General features: G+C 41.7%; 1 protein-coding gene across 5 annotated transcripts in view; it reads left to right on the top strand.

The window, feature by feature from the left end:
* Positions 1–23,881, top strand: part of LOC140196298 (chloride channel protein 2-like) — a 558,437-nt gene that overhangs the window by 352,889 nt on the left and 181,667 nt on the right. For all 5 annotated transcript variants that reach the window (XM_072255256.1, XM_072255259.1, XM_072255257.1 and 2 more), the window contains one exon: positions 63–218. In XM_072255256.1, coding sequence (XP_072111357.1) covers positions 63–218 — 156 coding nt within the window. The remainder of the gene's footprint in view (positions 1–62; positions 219–23,881) is intronic.

Here is a 23,881-nt window from a genome sequence, read left to right as displayed (position 1 = left end):
CACCTCTTGTTTGACTTTCATTTGTAATTTTACTGAACAAGCTCATTGTGTTTGTCTCCTAGCTGACCCAGAAAGATACGTTGGTAACCCTGTTTGATAATCGGACGTGGGCAAAGCAAGGTGTTGCGGAGGAATTTGATTACATTGGAATCTCAGAGGCCTGGAAAAATCCTCGAGCAAATGTCTTTGTGACACTAGTGACATTCATTCTGATGAAGGTGGGCCTATAATAAAAATTTTCTAACAGTAAATGTAAGCAACGTGGAACATTTTAAAAGTAAGAGGACAGCAGCTGTCCTTCACCCTTAATGTGAGTGTTGCCAATATGAAGCAAGGAGCAGCTTGTTGCTGTTAATCTTCCCTCGGGCATTCCTGAAGCCTACAGTAGGAAATGGAGCCTTTCTCCCACCTCTTGTTTTGGGAAAGAGCTCCAGAGTTTTAATTACATTCCCCAAGTCTCTTTCAAAATGACAGACCTTGGTAAGAATTTATACTACTTTTCAGAGTCATTTTTACATAAAAGCCTTAAGCTGTTTGCTTTTATGACTGTGATTCCTCAAGGTCCAGATCCATTAATGCCAATCTTATGTGAATTACTCATTGAAAACTGTTTGCATCAAAGCTGTCTGTTCACCTGCATGACCAGGCACACATGTACGGTACTTCAGTGGCTGCAGTTTCAAGGCTTCAAAGGATTCAACAATTGATGCTGGATATCTGAAAACAAAAATAAATAGAAAATGCTAGAAAGCTCAGCAGGTCAAGCAGCATTTGAGGAAAGAGAAATAGAGTTAACTTTTCAGCTCAAAAAGAATGCAAATTAGTTTTAAATTTCCAAGAGTGTGGGGAGAGATAGATGGAACAAAGGGATTATCTCTGAGTGAGGCTTAGATGCAATCATCCAGTTGATAAATTAACAAGGGTTGCCCATGCATACATGAGAGAATATGATAAAGGAAAATGTGAACAATGAAATGAAAGTAGTCTTAAAAAGAGAAAATTTTCATAGGAACATCAAAGCTGCAAACTGCAGTGGTATAGGAAGTGCCCGGTTGGTCAAGTGTTTCTCAGAACGAGAGAAATAGAAGTTCTACACCTTCCCCACCAGGTACACTTTCCTTTTCCTCCTTTCAGTATTCTGAAGGCGAGTGTTCCCATCGCATGTCCTTGATCCACACACCCATCTCTACCGGCAAGCCTTCCCTTTCCAGCATTTTCCCATGCAGCTAAGAGGAAATGCAACTCCTGTTCCTTTACCTTGCCCCCTTCCATTTTCCTGAGACCCAGGCAAGCCTTTCAGATGAAGCACGTGCATTTGTTTCAACCTGGTACACTGCATTCCTTGTTCTCAGCATGGTTGCTTTTACACAGGTCTGGGTGACTGCATGTTGCAATGGCTGCATTCAGTCAGGAGGCAACTTGACCTTCTGGTTGCCTACCTCTTTAATTCTCAGCCATGTTCTCACTCTGAATTATCTATTGCACTGTCGGAACATCACCCAACCCAAGCTTAAGGAATAGGGCAATATATTCTTTCTAGGCATTTTGCAGCTTTTCAGATTTAATGTTGAATTTAACTACCTCGGGTACCTCAAATAATTTTTATCAGAATTGCCCAGTTCTGCTGTGGGTCATCATCAGTAATATTAGCCCATTTTTTTCTCTGTCCATCAACAGTACTTGACCAGCTGCATATTTCCTATATCTCTTTTTTCATATCCCTTTCTTTATTTTTAACTTCTAACTGCCCTCATTAACCTATCAATGCAGTGACTCCATTTACAACTTGTACCCACCACAAACCACACCTCGCCCTATCTAAGATATCCCCTTTGCCCTATCCATCTCTCTCTCTCACCTTTTCCTTTTTCTCTTCCCCAGTTCTGATACAAGATTAACCTTTTTTTCCCTTTTGTCACAGATGCTGCTTGATCTGTTTAATGTTTCTAACACTTTCTCTGTTTATTTTGCAAGGATTCAAAATTTTGTGCCCTAGGCAGACACAAAACAGCATTAAATGTTTTTTTTCTATTAAATATATTTGTCAAGATCTGTAGCTGAAATTGTTTTGTGACTTTATTACAAGTCATTCTTGAGTTGATATTAATTTCAAAACATTGAGTATAGCCAAAATTGAGATCAGGATTTTTTTTAAATGTACAGAGCTTTGAAGTAGGGTACAAGCCAGTTGTTCAGGTGGGGGGGTTTTGAAAACAGTAATGGCACCAACTTCTTGATCTGCACTGTGTCTTATCTTTATGACTTGAAAGGTAGTAAATGCACAGTCTTTGGCATTTTTATGTATGGCATAGCTCTACCTGACCCACAGAGTCCAGCATCATGAATCCCCTGGATAAAGCTGCGTTCCTTTTCCAAGAGTGACTGACTCTGATTTTCATGCATCTGAGAATCAGTTGCTAGTTTTAAGGTGTATTTCTGGTGTAGACCTCTGCATTAGCAGTCTATTGATCACTAGCATGGCACCAATTGCCTGGGCTGCTCTCAGCTCTGGCCTTTCTCAGCGTTATGCCTACTGCTTTTTCTGTTTCCCTGAATCAAATGACTATCAATATAACTACCTCTGCGCTCAGGGATGTGGATTATTCAAATTTCTTCCAGTGACACGATGGTATGATCAAAGATGCTGCCTTCAGAGTTCATCATTAGCTTGCAATGACCGTGACTGTACATTGAACTTGGGGCAACACTGCTAGTGTTAACCTCTTCAGCTGCCTGCCTCTTGTTGCCTCACACTGTGCTGTTCCTCAGAGCATTCCAGATTAGACAGAGTTGTAAGCATCGGGCAGCATTGCCACTGTCACAATATATGCCCACCTCCTTTAATAGTGCAGGCTGGCTTCAGTGTGGTGCCTGCGTCTCGTGCCATTGACCACCTGCAGAGGCATGCAGATAGTGAACAGCACGGCTAGCACTGGCTGCACACAGCATCTTGCAAATGGTTAGATGTGCTGCCTGTATCAGAGCCAACAGGCACAGCTTAATCATTCATCTCAAACCTATGTCATTTTCACAGGCTATCAAACTTGGCTCACTGCAAACTGGATGCTGAAAACAAAAATCCAAACAATTATATTCACAGTATAATAAAGGCACTAGAAAGAAATTGAAAGTTCTACCTTGTGTCTAAATCTCAATCTGTATAAAGAAAGATTGTATGCTTCTTTCATAATATCTCCAATGAGAAGTGCTATGTTAAAGCAATAATTTTTGCATTGTCTAAGCAAGTAATCAGACCTCACTAGCAAAACCTTCCAAATGTTTCCCAAATTACTGGAAGCCACCAATTAAACAAAATATTGCATGGGATATGGTTTCAGTGATAGATGGCAAATGGAGTCCAAAATTACCTCAGAGGTTTAACCAGTGTTGAAGGAAAAGTTTTTACTTTGTAATAAAGGGGAAAAGCCCTCATGGGGTTATAATTTTATTTCTGTTCCAAATGGCTTTATAATTGCTTATTTATTTGTCAGCTTCGACTTGGTTCTGGCTCCTCTTTGTGTAATTTAGAGTTGTTGAGGGTGTAAATGTCCTCCCTAAAATGAAACTAATTATACATGCCTTTGATTTACTGCTGATTCCAACTGACGTCAGTCACAGCAGGCTTATAACTGCCTGATTATTGCAGCCCTGGTATTAATACTTTGTCAGATTTTGGAGCTTGTGTGAAGTTACCCTGCAGGTTGTGCTTGTAATTAAACAAGGCTTGAAACATGACTTTAAGCCCAATAAATGAAAGCAGCTTAGCATATGCAGTTATTAAGAATCCCTAACAAGAGGTGAAGTGCGAAGGCTAATTATGTGGAAATACCATAGAGTCGTTGAAAGACAATGTATTTGTAAAATAAGATGGTTCAAATTTAGCATGTGTTGTGTTTAGTAAAATAAAGGCATGCCATTGGAATGTAGGGAAAATAGCTTTTACAAGGCATAGTAAAGAGTGAACATTTTGCCATTTCAGCTTTAATGTATAAGCATGATTCTATATATCTGGTTGCTGCATTTGGCTTCCCCAGTCGGCACATTCTGATATTTTTATGACAGGTTTTATTATAACAGCATCCATGCACTTCCCCAAAAGTATAAGGGAAGTTGGACACTGAGACCAAAAAGAAAATAATCGAAATGATTGCCAGGGTTGGAAAGGCTTATTCTGTGCAGTATCTCAATCAATCGATCAATAAATATTGAATCTGTATTTTAGACGTGGCCTTAAAGGGCAAGGCTTTAGACTGGAAGTTTCAGGACAAGGAACTGCGTCTTTGGATGCTTACAATTCAGGTTATGGATATGGGAAACTCAAGAACTGCGGTGTCAGAGGAACCACTGACCTACAGATATGATTGGAGCAAGGAATCAAGGGATTTAAACAGAGGACTCGAATGCAATCTTAAGAAATCGAAGGTCTGAGTATCAATTAAGTTAAGGGTCATGGCAAGTGAGATTGATGAAGAAGGAAAGTAATAAATGTGCTGAGGGTTGTGTGGCAAAGATTGAAGCCTGATCAAGATTCAAAAGGAAGCTAAAGAAATTAAGTGTTTCAGTGAGGGATAATTTTGGAAACCAATTTTGGGCTGGGTGATGTTATCAAAATCTTAGTGACAAGGAATAATGGTTTTATGTTCTGTGTTGGAGTGTTCACATAAATAGGCTGGTAAAACAAAAGCAGGGTTTAACAATGAGTGTACCTAATATTGTGGTCATTGAAATACACAAGACCAGGAATCTGTTCATTCCTCTGAGAGTCATAAAAAATGGAAACAGGTCATCCATATTAATCCCATCTTCTAGCACAGCCATTTTTGGTGAAAATGTGCCTCCCCGGAGCACCTCAACGTCTGTCATACTTCATCCTATATTACTGTCCACTCGTTTTATCTACTTCTGTTAAGGGGGAAAGTTTCCTCTAGTCTAATAATCCTAATTATACCCCCATAATTTTAAATAACTCAGTCACATCTGCTGCTAGCCTTCTCCACTCCAGTGAAAACAGAGCTAGCCTCTCCAGATTCTCTCTATAATTGAAATGTTCTATCCCAGATGACATCCCCCTCTTCTCCAGCACAATCACATCTTTCCTGTGGTGTGGTGGCCAGAACTGCATGTCGAAAGCACCAAACTTGTTAATCACGCCACCTCATACAACACAAGAGTTTCTGCAGATGCTGGAAATCTTAGAGCAAGACACAGAAAGTGCTGGAGGAACTCAGCAGGTCTGGCACCATGCTTGTTCCCCTCCATAGATGCTGTCTGACCCTGGAGAGTTCCTCCAGCATCTTGGGTATGTTAATCGTGCCACCAACAATCTCACCCAGAGCTCTGGCATTGGAGAGGGTCCAGAGGAGGTTCACAAGGATGGTTCCAGGAATGAAAGGGTTACCATACCCATGGCTCCAGGTCTGTACTCACTGGAATTCAGAAGGATGAAGGGGGATCTCATTGAAACCTTTTGAATGCTGAAAGGCCTAGACAGTAGATGTGGAAAGGATGTTTCCCATGGTGGGAGAATCTAGGACAAGAGAGCACAGTCTCAGGATAGAGGGGCGCCCTTTCAGAAACAGAGATGTGGAGACATTCCTTTAGTCAGAGGGTGGTGAATTTGTGTAAATTGTTACCACAGGCAGCTGTGGAAGCCAAGTCTTTGGGTGCTTAAGGCAGAGAGTGATAGGTTCTTGATTGGACATGGCATCAAAGGTTATGGGGAGAAGGCCGGGAACTGGGGTTGAGGAGGAGATTAGGAAAAAGGATCAGCCATGATTGAATGGCGGAGCAGACTCGATGGGCCAAATGGCCTAATTCTGCTCCTATGTCTTATGGTCTAAACAACAGGAGACCCAGCACTGAACCCTTTGGCACACTCTGATCATAGGTCTCCAATCTAAAAAAAAACTCCCCTCCATATTCACTTTCTGACTCCCTTCCACTCTTATTTCAAATTGCTAGCTCCTGTTGTGCTTTACCCTTATAGTTCCAGCATTGCTTTTTCCTCCTCTCCTCAGCTACAATTCACTTTCATTCATGTCCCACCTGACATTTCAGCTGTGCTTGATCAGCCTTGGCTATCTTCTCTGTCATTCAGACTTGCCTTCTGTTTTTACCATCCCTGTTTAATTTCTTACCTCTTCCAAATTTTGATGAGAGCTCTGAAATGTTAACTCTTTCTCTCACCACTGATGTTTGTCTAACCTGCAGAATATTTTCAGTATTTTAATAATTCCATTATTGCCTTTCAATAGCACTAAAACGGCACTGTGTAGGTTGTCACATTGTCACATCAGGATCAAGAACTTCAATTGTGAAATTCACAGAGGGGTTGTTGGGTTTCCCTGTACATTGATGCGTTAAAACAGATATTAGTTCTTGCAGTTCTTGGCTTTTAGCCCAGCAGGTGTGCTCACTGAAGCCAAAGAACAGTGCAAGCAGCATTCTTCCAGCCAACTATACAGGTGATTCGAGGAAGATCAATGAGAGAAGTTCTTTGAGCAGGGAGGCAATGGAGATCATTCAGGACTACAGTTTCCCATTTCTGGTCTCTGTAACCACATGTTAACAAAGGTCTCGATAAGAACAGGAGTGTGGTCTGTGAATCCCTTGTTCTTGGAGAAGTGGACAGTGTGGGGAAAATGCTAGTGCCCACTTCCCCCCTGCTTGCAAGCTGAAGGTAAATTTGGCATGTGGAGAGGAGATCACCCAGTGACATGTGGAGAGATGTAGCTGGGCAATCTCTTTAATGGAACAATTAGCAATGAACTATGAGACATGGTAACGATCAAGAGCAGCAAATTGTAATATGCCAAAATCTCAGAAGCAGACAATCACGGTGATTTTGGCCTCTAAGAGGAACCTAACACTCAAGGTTGTGTTGGGGCTAATCAGATGTCGCAGATATCAAAGTTGATAAAGAATGCAGATGAGTATCGAAAAAAACAGATCTGAAACACCTTTTCCTTTCCCAAGTTAACAAAAAGCCCTCTCTTTTCAGAACGGTGAAGTTGAAACTTCACTGCAGATGCAATTCATTGCTTCATGATTGATGTTATTTGGTGAAGTTTTATTCTGGGGAGAAAGGTCCTAGGGCAATCAAAATTCTGGGTGAAAAGTTAGCACTTGTATGTCCTGGTGTTAAAGCAGTACTTCTCTATTCTAACACCACATGGCTTTTTTTTTCAACCATTTCTAAGCCATTGTGTCTGTTTACTTCTGAGCTCCGAACTTACTGGAGGGTAAAATAAAAGATAGCAAAGAAGGAAATAGACAATATTTCTGACCTGCTGTTGTTTTCATTTTTTAGACCAAGCTGAGGATTGAAGATCAGTGTGGAAATTCCCTTTCTCTAACTCCTGCACTTTGCCAAATATCATGGTGGGCATACAGAAAGTGGTGTGATTGGTCTTGCACTGAAGTAGATGATTCATTGCACTGTTCAGTCTTTATTATGAACACAGAAACAGGTGGTCACTCACTTGGGTCTGGTCCAGAGTAGCTGATGGATTTCAACATTAGTACCAAGTTGATGTTGATGTATTCTATTAATATTACCTGCTCACTTGGATGCAAACAGCAATTCCCCTTAGTGTTACAAAAAAAAACAGTTTCATTAGGGCATGAGGATTATTTATTTATTTAAAATACCACGGAAAGAAAAACTTCACATTTTTGAGTGTTTGATAGTTCTCGGGCTTTCCTGTTGTTATTCATAAATTCTCTCCCTGGTTGCCACAGCAACTTGCAAATTATAGTTCCACTGGAGCAGAGTTGAAAATAAGCAGTTTTATGACATGCCTTTCTTTTCAGATGCATCTTGTTCATAGGTATAGCTCTGTTGTGGTTAAATCAGCGGTGATTAAAGCTCGCTCAGATTCTGAGTTTAAGTCTAGCTCCAGACAGTGGAGCAGAAAGGCTCAGGTAGCCATTCCAATACAGTACTGAGGGTGCAACACACATCAAAGTTGCTGTTGAACGCAGCAGGCCAGGCAGCATCTCTAGGAAGAGGTGCAGTCGACGTTTCAGGCCGAGACCCTTCGTCAGGACTAACTGAAGGAAAAGCTAGTAAGAGATTTGAAAGTGGGACGGGGAGGGGGAGATCCAAAATGATAGGAGAAGACAGGAAGGGAAGGGATGGAGCCAAGAGCTGGACAGGTGATTGGCAAAAGGGATATGAGAGGATCATGGGTCAGGAGGCCCAGGGAGAAGGAAAAGGAGGAGGGGGGGAAACCTAGAGGATGGGCAAGGGGTATAGTCAGAGGGACAGAGGGAGAAAAAGGTCTCCTCCCTCTGTCTCTTTGACTATACCCCTTGCCCATCCTCTGGGTTTCCCCACCTCCCTTGTCTTTCTTCCCGAACCTCCTGTCCCATGATCCTCTCATATCCCCTTTGCCAATCACTTGTCCAGCTCTTGGCTCCATCCCTCCCCCTCCTGTCTTCTCCTATCATTTTGGATCTCCCCCTCCCCCTCCCACTTTCAAATCTCTTACTAACTCTTCCTTCAGTTAGTCCTGACGAAGGGTCTCAGCCTGAAATGTCAGCTGTACCTCTTCCTAGAGATGCTGCCTGGCCTGCTGCATTCACCAGCAACTTCTATGTGTGGTGCTTGAAATTCCAGCATCTGCAGATTTCCTCGTGTTTGGGCAGTATTGAGGGTGTACTGCATTGTCAGAGATGGTCATTTGTTTGTGATATTAAACTGACTCAGTCTTCACTATCAAGTGGACGTAACAAATTCCATGTTGATATTGTAAAGGCCAGTACTTATTCCTCAACTATTGTGTTAAAAATAGTTCACTTAGTTATCACAATGGTGTTTGTGGGAACTTGCTGGTTTCCTTATATTGCATTATCTTTGTGGTAACATTTCGAAAATATGTAATCCTTGGCAAACCACTTTGGAGTATTCTGAAAGGGTCAGGAGTTGGTGCTAGGTAAATGCATTCTTTCTACATGGTGTTACATTGTGCAGATCGATACTCTACTCTAGATCTGCATTCGAAGAGCAAAAACAGTAATCTCACAAATGTACATTCTGATTCCCAGGGAATTAAATGCACGAACAAAGATGCCAAATTTGAATGCCTAAGGATGAAAGATGCCATCAGTAATCATTATAAAATAAGTGCTCATTTATAACGAACAGAGGATACAAAATTTAAAAACAAAAGATACAGCGAGCCTGTAGTCAGCTATGGTATTACAGACACCAAATATAAACACATCACCTCCAGTGAAAGGAATCTAGGCATTGTAAATTGTCCCTAAAGAAATAGTTGGGACTTAGCCTTCCTTTCAATTATCTAGAAAAGTCTTTGAACAATTTCCCTGATGTTGTGGGATTTGAACTTGAGTCTCTGGATCAGTGGATTCTACTCTTGTAGCTACAGTAATACTGTACTGTAATGTTGCTTTTCCTTAAAAAAATGTATGCTCTGGACCCTCAAAATTAGTCTATCAGTGCTGAGTAGTTTATATGAAACACAGAATTCATTTTGAATAATTTCAGAAATCTATTTGCAGCCTACGCAACCCAAGTGATAAAACTATCATCTCAAGCGTGAATACAAAATCCTATAATAGTGCAAATTTGACTCAAAATATGTTAAACCTTGAGACATGATTCTTTTGGAACGATGTGCAGATGTCAGGTTTTCTTTAACAGCCATAGATTTTACAACTATGCATAACAGTCTAAACTATTGTGTAATGGTTGTAAAAGAGCAGGAAACTAAATGGGAGAATGATGTAAATTTACACATTAGTCATATTAATATCCATACGGTATTGATGGCCAGTGCAACTATTCTAAGCAATATGAAGTGCACTTAACACTATATTGCAGAGAATTTTGAACTACTTGGATTATTGCTGTGATAAATTGCAATTAGAATTACGAATCAGAGTAGCTATTACATCATTGCAGCAGATCTTGGACAGCAGAGCTGCAAGCATCAGCTTCCTCAGGAAATGAATTTTCATACGCATGATTATAGTTGTTGGACTTGGCACCTAGCTGTTCTAACCACAGGACACCCTGATGTTGAAGCATCTTTGAACTGTCTATCATTGTGTTAACTCTTGCCCTCCTGGTGCAGTGAGGGTTTTATTTGTTATTAATTGGCACTTTGGAGCTCAAATTCCTAGTTAGTTTAAGACAGGGTAAGTTTATTTTTTTATTGAGTAATTCATTGAATTATTGGTCATAAATGCATTAAAATAGAAGATAATTGTAAAAATGCTAGCAAATAAATAGTGGGCATGTTTAAAGGAGTGGTTTTTCACAGAACTTGGAATATGGGACAGGAATGTGGAGTGGGGGCTGGAAGAGAGCGAAAGGTTACAGAGTCACCATGAAAAATGTAGAACTGTAAAATGGAAGGGAAAAATCTATAAAAATAAGAGACTCTGGAAATCCAGAGTAACTTGCACAAAATGCTGGAGGAACAGGTCAGGCTGCATCTATGGCGAGGAATAAACAGCTGACGTTTCAAGCTGAGATTCTTCATCAGGACTGGAAAGGAAGGAGGAAAAAGCAAGAATCAGAAAGTGGGGAAGGGGAAGGAATACAAGCGGGCAGGTGATAGGTGAATCCAGATGAGGGGGAAGGTTTGTGCGTGGGGGTGGGGGATGAAATGGGAAGCTGGGAGGTGATAAGGTGGAAAAAGTAAAGGACTGAAGAACAAGCTGGCAGTGGAGAAATACCTGTATCGTTGCTGAACATAACACTTTGAAGTGATTACAATATAGTTTCAGATCCATTAGCCCTGAAATTCTATCTCAGAGGTTGAATATTGTGATAATAGTACAAGAATATTGAAATCACATTCAGTAACCTATGGGTACAGAATTGAAAGTTGTGTGTCTTACAGAACATCGCAGAAGATTGGCTAGCTCAACCTTAATCACTTCATGCTTTCAGAATTTACCCACATCATTAAATGAAAATATAACTGAGAAATCTGATGGATGTACAGTTATATTTATATAATTATATTTTTCAATAAATTACTTGATCTGATTTTAAACTCAACAATGTTTTAGGTCACATTACTTTACACCATGGTTTTAGTGTATGATTTGTAAGACAGAATTGTTAAGGAGTGATATTAGGTTAGGTTAACCTGTATGGTTAGAAATTCTGGGTTTCAGGTGCTGTTTTAATTATCCTGAAATAGTTTCTGAGTCCGTGCCTACCACCCTAAGACATAGCAGCAGAATTGGACCATTTAGCCAATGCTTTGCCATTCGATCGAGGCTGATTTATTAACCCTCTGAAAACCATTTTCCTGCCTTCTCTCCATAACCTTGCTAATCAGGAATCTATCAATCTCTGCTTTAAATATACCCAATGACTTGGCCTTCACCGCCATCTGAGACAATCCATTCCACGGATTCACCACCCGTTGGCTAAAGGAATTGCTCCTTGCATGGTTAGACCACACTTGGAATGTTGTATTCAGTTTTGGTTGCCTCATTATAGGAAGGATGTAGCAGTTTTAGAGATTTACCAGGATGCTGCCTGGATTAGAAAACATGTCTTACCAGGGTAGGTTGAGCAAGCTAGGGCTTTTCTCTTTGGAGCGAAGGAGAATGACAGGTGACTTGATAGAGTTGTACAAAATGATAAAAGGCATCGATCGAGTGGTTAGCCAGAGACCTTTTTCCAGGGCATAAATGATTAATACAAGGGGGCAGAGCCTGCCTTAATGACTGTCGTCCAATAGCACTTATGTCCACTGTGATGAAGTGATTTGAGGGGTTGTTCATGAAGCTTATTAATTCCTGCCTGAGGAGTTACTTGGATCCACACCAAAGTGCCTACTGCCACAACAGGCCGATAGCAGATGTCATCTCACTGGCTCTTCATTCAGCTCTGGAACCTCTGGACAGTGCCGATGAATACATCATGATGCTCTTCATTGACTACAATACGACATTCCAAACCATCATCCCTTCAAAACTAATCACTAAGCTCCAAGATCTGAGACTTAATACCTCACTGAGCAACTGGATCCTCGATTTCCTCATTTGCAGAGCTGAGTCAGTTTGGATTGGCAACAACATCTCCTCCACAATCACCATCAGCACAGGTGTACCACAAGGCTGTGTGCTTAGAACCCCCCCCCCCACCCCTCCCAATTACTCTCCTCGTGCCTACTATTGTGCAGCTGAGCATAGCTCAAATGTCATACTTAATTTGCTGACAACACTGCTTTCGTTTGTTGATTCAAAGATGATGCCAAATCAGTATATTGAAAACGTGGTCGAACCGTGCCACACCAACCACCTCTCACTCAGCAAAACCAAAGAGTTTATTATTGACTACAGAAGGGAGAATCTGGAGGTCCATGAGCCTGTAATCATTAGTGATTGGGGATGGGGAGGGTCAGCAACTTCAAGTTCTTTGGTGTTAGACAAATCAGAGGATTTGTGCTGTGACCAGCGCACAAGTGCCGTCATAATTTGTCGTCCTATGCACACTGGGTGTTTGGCACTCTTTATTAATGTATATATTTTTTCGTGAATTCTATCGTATTTCTTTATTTTCACATAAACGTCTGCAAGAAAATTGAATCTTAAGGTAGTATATGGTGACATAAACGTACTATGATAATTAAGGTGACTGGAAAATCAGAATCAGGTGTAATATTGCCGGCATACATCATGTGATTTGTTGTTTAGTGTCAGCAGTACATTGCAGTGCATAATAATAAAAACTATACGTTACAGTGAGAAGTATCTATGGATAAAAATATAAATTAAATAAGAAGTGCAAGAAATGAGGGAAAATTACTGAGGTCGTGTCCATTGGGTTCATTGTCCATTCAGAAATCTGATGATGGACGGGTAAAACTTTTCCTCAAACATTTAGTGTACATCTTCAGGCTCCTGCACCACCTCCTTGTTAGTAGCAATGAAAAGCAGACATGGCTTAAGTGATGTGGTCCTTAATGCTAGATGCTGCCCTTTCGAGGCATTGCCTTTTGAAGGTGTCCTGGATATCGGGGAGGCTGGTGCCCATGATGGAGCTGGATGAGTTTACGAGTTTCTGCAGCTTTTTCCGATCCATGCAGTGACCCCCTCCATACCAGATGGTGATGCAACAAGTTAGAATGCTCTCCACAGTACATCTGCAGAAATTTGTGAGAGCCTTTGGTGACATACCAAATCTCCTCAAACTCCAAATGAAATATAGCAGCTGCTATGTCTTCTTTGTAATTGCATTGATATGTTGGGCCCAGAGTGAAGCCTCAGTGATGTTGATGCCCAAGAACGTGAAACTCCTTTCCCTTTCCACTTGTGATCCCTGAATGAGGGCCAGTGTGTGTTTCCCTCAGCCTCCCTTTGCCAAAGTCCACAAGCAATTCCTTGGTCTATCTGACATTGAATACAGGCTGTTGTTGCAACCACCACTCAACCAGCTGATCTATATCGCTCCTGTACGCCCCCTCATCACCATCTGAAACTCTGCCAATGGCTATGTCATCAGCAAGTGTATAGATGGTGCCTGGGCTGCGCCTAGCCACACAATCATGAGTGTAGGAAGAGTGGAGTCGTGGGCTAAGCGCACATCCATGAAGTACACCAATGCTAATTCCATCAGTGAGGAGGAGATGTTATTTCCATCTGCACAGACTGTGCTATCTCGTTGACAAAGTCAAGGATCCATTTGCAGTGGGGTGTACAGAGGCCCAGGTTTTGGAACTTGTTGATTGGAATTAAGGGTATGATTGTGTTGAACACTGAGCTGTAATCAATAAACAGCAACCTAATGTACTGCGGGTACTACTATTGTCCAGGCAGATCACAGGGTCACCAGATGCCGCAGGGATTCGTATGTGTATAATTTTATTCTACCTTTTGAAGTGTGCATGAAAGATGTTGACCTCGTCTGGCAATGAAGCATCACAGTCATTCATGATGTTGAGTTTCGCTTTGGAGAAAATAACGGCCTGCAAACCCTGCCAGAATTGACGTGCATCCAGTTCCGTCTCTAACCTCAGTCAGAATTGTTTTCTCACCCTTAAAATAGCCTTCCATAGGTTGTACCTGGACATCTTGTATAGTTCTGGATGAACAGTCTTGAATGCCATGGATCTAGCCCTCAGCACACTACAACCTCCTGGTTCATCCGCTGCTTTTGGATTGGGTATGTCCAGTACGTTCTCAAAGGCACAAACTCATCCACACAGGTCTCGGTGAAGTCGGTGACAATTGTCGTATATTCATTCAGACGTGAAGATGAATCCCTGTGTATTGTCCAGTCCACCGACTCAAGGCAGTCCCGTCAGTGCTGCTCTGCCTCCCTTGACCATTCCTTCTTGGTCCTCATCAGTCTTTGGTCTCTACCTATATGCTGGGAGTAGAAGTACAGCCAGATGATCAGATTTTCCAAAGTGTGGGTGTGGGATGGCTCGGTAAGTGTTCTTGATGGTGATATAACAGTGTGTGGGCTCCTCTGGTTCCACAGGTGTATGTTGGTGGTAATTGTTCAGAGGCTGCTTCAAGCTGGCCTGGTTGAAATCCTCCACAATGATAGGGAGAGCATCAGGGTACTCTGTTTTGTGCCTGGTGATTACACTGCTCAGCTACTCCAGTCCCTGCCTGGCCTTGGCCTGAGGTGGAATGTACACCACTACCAGGTCGATGGTGGAAAACTCCCTCAGCAGATGAAATGGACGACTGCTAGATGTTCCATGTCGGATGAGTAGGTCTGTGACAGAACCGCCACATTTGTGCACCACGATGAGTCATCGTAAAACATACTCTGCCTCCTCTATCTTTAAAAGACTGAGCTGCCCTGTCTTTGTGTCGAACGGTGAAGCCACCAGGCTGCAACGCTGTGTCCAAAATTGCTGGTGTAAATCAGAGTTCACAGCAGACCCTGATGTCCCTCTGGCACAGCAATCTTGCTCTGAAGTCTTCAGTTTTATTTTCCAGAGACTGTACATTTGCCAACAGATCATCTGGAATGGAGTCTCAAGCCTCTGCATTTCAATCATAGACTGACGCACCATCCCCAATTCTGTTTTCTGAAAGGGGAGTCTGCCCTCCAAGGTTCATCGATTTTGAGTATAGATAGATTTTTTTTAAAGTTTTAGAATGGTGCTGCTTATTGAAGTACCCATGGCTGAGACTGCAGATTTCATCTGTAGTAGTCCTAAACAGGAATATTTGGTCATCTCTATTGGAGCTGCAGTCGAAGATTCACCACTTAATGAGGCCATGTTAATATATGGAGGTAAGTATAGGGGAGATGTCAGAGGTATGATTTTTACACAGAGAGTGTGAAGTACCTGGAATGCATTGTCATGGTGCTGTTAGAGGCAGATACAGTACATTAGGGACATTTAAGAAACCATTAGATATCCAGATGGGTTAGAGGAAAATTGAGGGCCATGTAGAAGGGAAAGAGTAGATTGATCTTGGAGTAGGTTAAACGTTTGGCACAATATCTTGGAGCACAGAGCCAGTTCTGTGCTATAGCATTCTATGTTCCATCTCTGTTCTAAAGGGGTATTCTGAGGCTGTGCCCTCTGATCCTGGGCTCAGCTACTATTGAAAATATCTATACATTACATTACAGCTATATGAGACCTTGGTCAGACCCCACTTGGAGTACTGTGTTGAGTTCTGGTCACCTCACTACAGGAAGGATGTGGATACTATAGACAGAGTGTAGAGGAGATTTGCAAGGATGTTGCCTCAATTGGACGGCATACTGGGGAAATTCTAGGCAGTTTCTAGAATAGGTTACATGGTCGGCACAACATTGTGGGCCGAAGGGCCTGTAATGTGCTGTAGGTTTCTATGTTCTATGTTCTATTTCTCCACGTCCAGTCTATTTAGGCCTTTCAGTATTCGATAGGTGTCAATGAGATACGTCCTCAATCTTCTAATGGGCATGGAGCCAGCAAACACTCCTTACACGTTAACCCTTTCATTACCAGGATCAGAGAGTCCAGATCATGGACCTCCTCTGGACTCTCTCAATTGCCAGCGTATCCGGGGCCCAAACTGCTCACAATGTTCTAAATGTCTTCTGACTAATGACTTGTAAAGTGTCACATCCATGCTTAAAATGAATGTCAACATTGCATTTGCCTTCCTCACTACCAACTCAACATGTAAGTTAATATTTGGAGAATCCTGCACTAGAACACCCAAGTCCCTTTGCAACTCCAATTTCTAAATTTTCTTCCCGTTCAGGAAATAGTCTACATTCACCTTTGTTCCTTCTCCCAAAGTGCATGACGGTACATGTCCCTCTGCTGTCTTCCATCTGCCACTTCTTTGCCCATTCTCCTTATCTGTCCCTGTTCTTCTGCAGACTCCCTGCTTCCTCAATACTGCCTGCCCCTCCACCTTTCTTTGTATCATCCGCAAACCTGGCCACCAAGCCATCAATTCTGTCATTGAGATCATTGACATATAATATAAAAAGCGGTTTCAATACCAACCCCTGCAGAACACCAGTGGTCACTGGCAGCCAACCAGAAAAGGCTCCAACTCTTGAGTGATGAAACCCTCCTTCACTACGTATAAGTACTCTGTGTGGGTTTGGTAACCACAAAGTCATAAACTCAAATGAAGACGTCAAGCCCCATCCGATATAGCCAGTTATTGATACCCTCACTAGAGGGAGGATATATTGTAATACCCAATCATCAAAGACTAGTTCACTTCTCCATTTCTCCTCCATGGCATGTTTAGCTGCCAATTCCATTGATTTGAACAGTTTGTTCCCCCTCCCTACCAAGGAGAAAACACTTCCAGCTAACAAAGTGGTTTAAACACAGTTCATTTTTACTGAGACACATTTAAATCCAAACAACATTCATAACTCAGGAGATTTCCCTTATCAAAGAGTTCCAAAACAAACTATTTCTAAAACACAATGGATTTCTAAAACACAGGTACAATTAAAGACATACCCATGAGCCCCAGACAAACCAGTCATCCGTTGCAGAAATCGAAGGCAGAGCAATGGATTCTAGTTCACCCCATGTTTTTGTCATGCATCTTGATGTTCCTGGACTATTCCTAAAAATCCTGACCTGTTCTCTAAATTTATGTTGTTTCTTCACCACTTGGACGACTTCACACGTGTGATATTCTTTCAGATACCTCTCAACACAAGTGAAAGTTTCTGGAGACAAAGTTCCCACAGTTACTGCTGTGACGTTGACTGCATGAGTATACGAACTTCCCAAATGTAAACAGATCTGTTGTTCATGCATTAAATGGTAATATTAATGTAGTCTACAAGCTTTATTGAACTAAACAACTTAGCCAGCATTGTTTATTTTGAAATAAGCCAGATTAAAACTTCCTGTTTAAGATGACACTACTGAAGGCGAATGACAGCTTACTTCAGTACTGAAGGCAAGCGGTAGTTCGAAAGGCAAGAAATTCGACTAAAAACATTATTAAATACACCTTTCCTGAAGTGAATTCTGGTTAACTATCACCACAGACAATGAAGTGGTGAATGAAGGCGAAGCAAATTCAAGAGATGAGCCATATTGATGCATCGCAAAATTGGTGCAGGTGGAGTTGGAGCGAGTGATTCAGAGAGGAGAAGAGACTGGGGCGTTTTGATGCCTGCGTGCGAGGTTGAGATACACTACTCTGTCCGCGATGCTGAGGCTGTGAGACTGCCCTGGCTGCTATGCTTCACGGTGATTTGCCCCGCTATTAACAATGAACTGCTTGGTCTACTCCGAATCCTTGGGGATTCGGATCTATGGACTCAAATCAGTTCTGAATACTGTTGCTCACTTCTGTTGTTTTGCATGATTTATGTATTTTGCTCTTTCTCTGTGCATTGGGTGTTAGTATTTCTTTTTTTTAAATTGGGTTATTTCAGAATTCTTGATTTGTGGCTGCCTGTAAGTAGACAAATCTCAAGGTTGTATAATTTATACATTCTTTGATAATAATTGTACATTGAATCTTTGAATTAACATACCCCATAGTCTTGTACTGAAATTTTGAGCAATAGTCCAAGTGCTGTGAACCAGCAAGTGTGCTGTATAGATCGTGTTTGTTTGCAAAGCTGTCTTCTTAACTTCAAACTGATTACAGCTTTCCACTTACACTAAGAACTGAAAGCTGGTTCCTGTTTACAGCCAGAAGCTAAACAAAGAATATTGGTTAGAAATTTAACTTATTCAAAAATAGCACTTTGATCTTTAGAAATGTTAGCTATTAATGCTTAGAAAGCTGAGCTTGGCAAAACACGAGGCCCCATGGCCCAGAGACAGTAACTATCCATCACATGTGAAATTAGCTTGGATAGTATTAAACTAGTTTCTAATCAACATTAAATTACAATTGAGCATGAAATGACATCAAATAAACCAATTAATTTCAAAGCCATATGGATTGCTGATGTGGGAACCACAAATGTTGGAAACATTTGGAAAGTGCTCAGTTGGACCATCAATTTTGGTTAAAATCAATGCTACTGACAGCAATATCTAGGGAGCTGAAGTCAGTAAAGGTACTGATTGTGTGATAGATGTCCTAAGTGCATATATGTTCTGCACCTGCATGTTGATCAATCAAGTGTTTTCATTTACTACCTTCTTTAAAAAGAAAGTAAGATTAGCTTTATTTGTTGCATATGCATTGAAACATACAGTCAGATGTATTGTTTGCGTCAAATCAAATCAGCGAAGATTAGGCTGGGCACCCTGCAAGTATTGCCACACTTCCAGAGCCATCATAGCTTGGTCACAACTTGCTAACCCTAATCCATGCATGATTCGAATGTGGGAGGAAACTGGAACACCCGGAGGAAACACACGCTGTCACGGAGAAAACATACAAACTCCTTACAGGTGACAATTGCGTGTGTGATCAGTGATCGCTGGCACTGCAAGAATTTAAGCTATCTGCTGTGGTAATGTGCCACCCCCAATGAATATGCCTAGTGTCTATTAACAAGTGATTGTTGTTCAGGGGTTGTTGTGTCAATGTCCTGGAAATTTAAGAGTACCTGCAGATGCAAGTCGCCCAAGGTACAGTTTTCTCAAGAATGCATCACTGCAAAATTCTGCAGCACTCAAGCATGCTGAGGAGTGTCTGTTTCAAAGGTCTGTGCTCACTGGAGACAGCAGCTTAGATGCTGAGGGCTGGGCTGAGACAACAGTCAGGTGAATCAATACTTGAAGATTTTGCAGGGAGGGGATTGAAGATTAGTTGCAGGAAGTTGGTGGAGGTGCTGGGGTGAAGATGAATTGTTGAGAATCAGTGGAAACTCTGGTGGAAGACTACTGGGAGGTCAGCTGGAGGGATTGGGCTGGGAGACTGTTTTAGGCAGTGAGGTGAGGATCAATGTCCGGGGGTCAGCGGGGTAAAGGTGTGGGGGATGGTACTCGAGTGGGATTGCTTATTGAAGGGGCGGGGAAGAGTCTATAGTGAGGTCCATGAGCGGCTGATTCGAATGGAATTAGAATTGGTTTTGTTTACTATCATCACATGTACTGAGATACAGTGAAAACCTTGGCTGGCGTTTTGCTCGCACAAATCGTTACACAGTGCGTTGAGGTAGTTCAAGGTAAACACAATATCGTGCAGAATAAAGTGCAATAGCCGCAGAGGAAATGCAGTACAGAGAGGCAATAAGGTGCAAGATCATGACAAGGTGGATTGTGAGGTCAAGTATCCAACTATCGTACTAGAGAGACATTGAATAGTCTTATAACAGCGTGGTAAAAACTGCCCTTAAACCTGGTGGTTCTTGTTTTCAGGCTTTTGTATCTCTGCCCGATGAGAGTGATGAGAAATGAGGATGTCCGGGAGGGTGGAGTCCTTCATTATGCTGACTGCTTTACTGAGACAGCAAGAAGTTATAGACAGAGTGCGTGGAGAGAAGGCTGGTTTACTGATGTGTTGGCCTGTTCCTACAACTGTTTGCAGTTTCTTGCAAGTCATAGGCAGAGCAGTAGCTAAGAAAGAGCTGCCACATTGGTGTGAAGGTTACCTGAAGCTGGTTTGCATCAATAGACTCCATTATCCCTCTTCAGCATAGTCATAGTCATAGTCATACTTTATTAATCACGGGAGAAATTAGTTTTCATTACAGTTGCTCCATAAATAATAAATAGTAATAGAACCATAAATAGTTAAATAGTAATATGTAAATTATGTCAGTAAATTATGAAATAAGTCCAGGACCAGCCTATTGGCTCAGGGTGTCCGATCCTCCAAGGGAGGCGTTGTAAAGTTTGATGGCCACAGGCAGGAATGACTTCCTCTGACGCTCAGTGCTGCATCTCGGAGGAATGAGTCTCTGGCTGAATGTACTCCTGTGCCCACCCAGTACATTATGTGGTGGATGGGAGACATTGACCAAGATGGCATGCAACTTAGACAGCATCCTCTTTTCAGACACCACCGTGAGAAGTTCAGTTCCATCCCCACAACATCACTGGCCTTACGAATGAGTTTGTTGATTCTGTTGGTGTCTGCTACCCTCAGCCTGCTGCCCCAGCACACAACAGCAAACATGATAGCACTGGCCACCACAGACTCGTAGAACATCCTCAGCATCGTCCGGCAGATGTTAAAGGACCTCAGTCTCCTCAGGAAATAGAGACGGCTCTGACCCTTCTTGTAGAGAGCCTCAGTGTTCTTTGACCAGTCCAGTTTATTGTCAATTCATATCCCTGGGTATTTGTAATTCTCCACCATGTCCACACTGACCCCCTGGATGGAAACAGGGGTCACCGGTACCTTAGCTCTCCTCAGGTCTACCACCAGCTCCTTAGTCTTTTTCACATTAAGCTGCAGATAATTCTGCTCACACCATGTGACAAAGTTTCCTACCATAGCCCTGTACTCAGCCTCATCTCCCTTGCTGATGCATCCAACTATGGCAGAGTCATCCGAAAACTTCTGAAGATGACAAGACTCTGTGCAGTAGTTGAAGTCCGAGGTGTAAATGGTGAAGAGAAAAGGAGACATTATCCCTCTTCAGCATAATTAAAAGGCTGACCAGACAAACACTGTGAAGAGCTGCCTCTGTGTGCGTGTGTGTGTGAGAGCTCTCTGTACTGCCCTGATGTACGTTCGCCAATCCTGCAAATGGCTACTCTACATAAGCAATTGTGTTCCACACCATGCGGAGGATATGGACGCAAAGTTGTGGAATTCACAGATCTATAGCTATTGCTTAAGTGCCTAATTGGAAAGCTATTTTGAAATTTAACTGGATGCTAAAATCATGTTAGCCTGATGGGTTGAGAAAATGCTGCATGAGCTGCAACAATTGATAGAGACTGGGTTTTATCAGAATGTTTTTGAGGCCTCTTGGAAATGGGCTTTAAGTTAATGCACAACTATTTGACTAATTCCTCCTTGAAAGCAATTAATGAATTTGCTTCCATGATGTTACAACTTGCAGGAAAACCTTTTTCCCATGACTCATGGCTCTCTGATCAGTTATCTTAAACCTTGCCATTGGTTGGTATCTGGACCTAAGATTCTTCGATGTTCTTATCAGTGACTGGTATTTAAAAATTTTAGGAAACTTTACATCTGTTAGTTTCCTGCTTGGGAGACCTATAAGCAAAGGTGCAAGATCTGACTATTCCTGTATTAAATTGTTATGCTTTGTGATACTTTGTATTCCGATATGGGCCTGAAGTGAAACAGTTTCTCTCCCAGTAAATTCTGTGTAGTATATGAATCTTTGTGAAATTGAAGTCCACTCCATAGCCAGTCAAATTAATTATTCTTTAATCAGCAGAATATATTTTGTCATTCCAGGTCTCAGTGAAACAACATAAGGAACTTTCTGCAATGCATGTGTGATGTGCCTCATTAGGGTACACACCTTCCTTTTGTATCTTCTGAAACTATAACCAGAGTCCTTCCCAATATTGGCATTACCTCTACCCATCTGTGCACCATCCTAACTATATGATTATTTACAAGGGATCCTAGAATTCCCATGTCAGTGGCTGTGTGGTAGTAGTCAAATTCACAAGTGCTACAACGCTTTTAGTTGTTAGACCCACAACTGTCATAGAGACAGGTGTGGGCAATAAAATGCTGGTCATACTACACATCTCAAAACAAAATACATCAGGATTCATTCCCAGATAAACATGCCATGCACAATCTGTTATTAGTTGTTTTCCCAGAACCATCATAAAACAGCTGTGATGTCATAAAGTATTCCCTTTTTACAGCTATAAATGTCTTCCTTTTTAAATAACTGCTAGTCATCTCTTCAGAAATAGATACGTAGTTCATGATGCAGATCCAAACAGAATATTAAAAATACTTATAAGCATGCGGAACATGTTCGACAAAGTAATAACTGTGCATCATGAATTTTTTTTCTTGACCATTTTGAAAACACAGAAGAATAATGGTACATTATTACCCATTAGCAACCCCAGCATGCTGTGTAATCTATTCCTGAATATGAGCTACTTTTAGAATAGATTTCTCAGCTGCACCAGGAATTAAGTATTGGTAATAGCAGAGCCCAAGTAAATTTGCCTGATCCTTTTGTTTCACTGTTTTCATATAGACGTCTTAATGTAATTAATCTACAGAAAATTGTACAGGTGTATACAATCACATAGGTCAGCTGCAATAATGGAACCACTATGCACTACGGTGGAGGGAAGGGGTAGTACCAGTTAAACAGGATGTTTTATCCTAGTTGATGTTGAGCTCCTGGAGTATTGCTAGAGCTTACTAATCCAGGCAAATAAATGGTATTCCAGCATAATAAACCTAGTTTGTGTATTTTGTGTGTTGGACAGGTCTTACAATTTTGTAGTGTGAATAATACTTGCCACTTAACGGCCTCTACCTGAATTTGGACTTCAGCCACAACTATCTTCCTTTGTGCAGAGTATCAGTCGAGCCAATGCTGTGCTTTTCTCTTGATTTAACAGGGCTACTTGATACCACATTTGCTAAAGTGCCCCCTTGATGTCGAGAGCAGTAATTTTTAACCTCATCTATGAAATTCCATTATTTAGTTGTGTTTGAAAAATGACTGATGGGATCTGGAGCTGATGGTCCTGACAAAGCCCAATCCAGGTTATTGGTGGACCAATGTTGCTTGCTTTCATTACTTTTGCCGATGACTGGGAGTATTTTGAGTGAACTTGTGCTGCTCTTTGTTAACAGCACATACCTGGGAAAATTTTCCAGCCTCTCAGGAAGATGCTGGTTTTGTAAATGTTTGGAAGAGCACTGATCAAGGAAGGGCTCATTTCAGTATTTCAGTTGGAATGTGAGGATATACTGGACTACAAGGTTACACATTGTGGTGGCGTACATTTCTGTTGTTCATGTTGGTTTAAAAGGCTTTGCTCTACCACACAGTTGCAAGGTCGTGGAGCAGCACTGCAAGATGAATGGTATTAGGCACAAAGTACCTGCAGGTGCTGGGATCTGAAGTAAAAAACATAGAGCAAACTGCTGGAGGAATTCAGTGGGTTGAGCGTCTTCTGTAGTCCTGATAATTCTTTTGTGCAACTTTAGTTAAGTTGCAGAATTTCAGCATAGTTGTGTTCAGTTCCTGGATGTCAAGATCTCTGAGGATTTAACCTGGTCCCAACATATCAATGGAATTATAAAGAAGGCTAGACAGCAGCTGTACTTCATTAGAAGTTTGAAGAGACCAGGCATGTCAACAAATACATTCAAAAACTTCTATAGATGTACTGTGGAGAGCATGCTGACAGGCTGCATCACTGTCTGGTATGGGGGGGAGGGTGCGGGGACTACTGCACAGGACCAAAAGAAGCTGCATAGGGTTGTAAATCTAGTCATCTCCATCTTGGGTACTAGCCTACAAAGTACCCAGGACATCTTTAGGGAGCGGTGTCTCAGAAAGGCA

The sequence above is a fragment of the Mobula birostris genome, chromosome 4 (assembly GCF_030028105.1).
Source record: "Mobula birostris isolate sMobBir1 chromosome 4, sMobBir1.hap1, whole genome shotgun sequence".
In the NCBI taxonomy this organism is placed as follows: Eukaryota; Metazoa; Chordata; class Chondrichthyes; order Myliobatiformes; family Myliobatidae; genus Mobula; species Mobula birostris.
The sequence above is the reverse complement of the archived record's forward strand: the minus strand, read 5'-3'. Positions and strand labels throughout refer to the sequence as shown.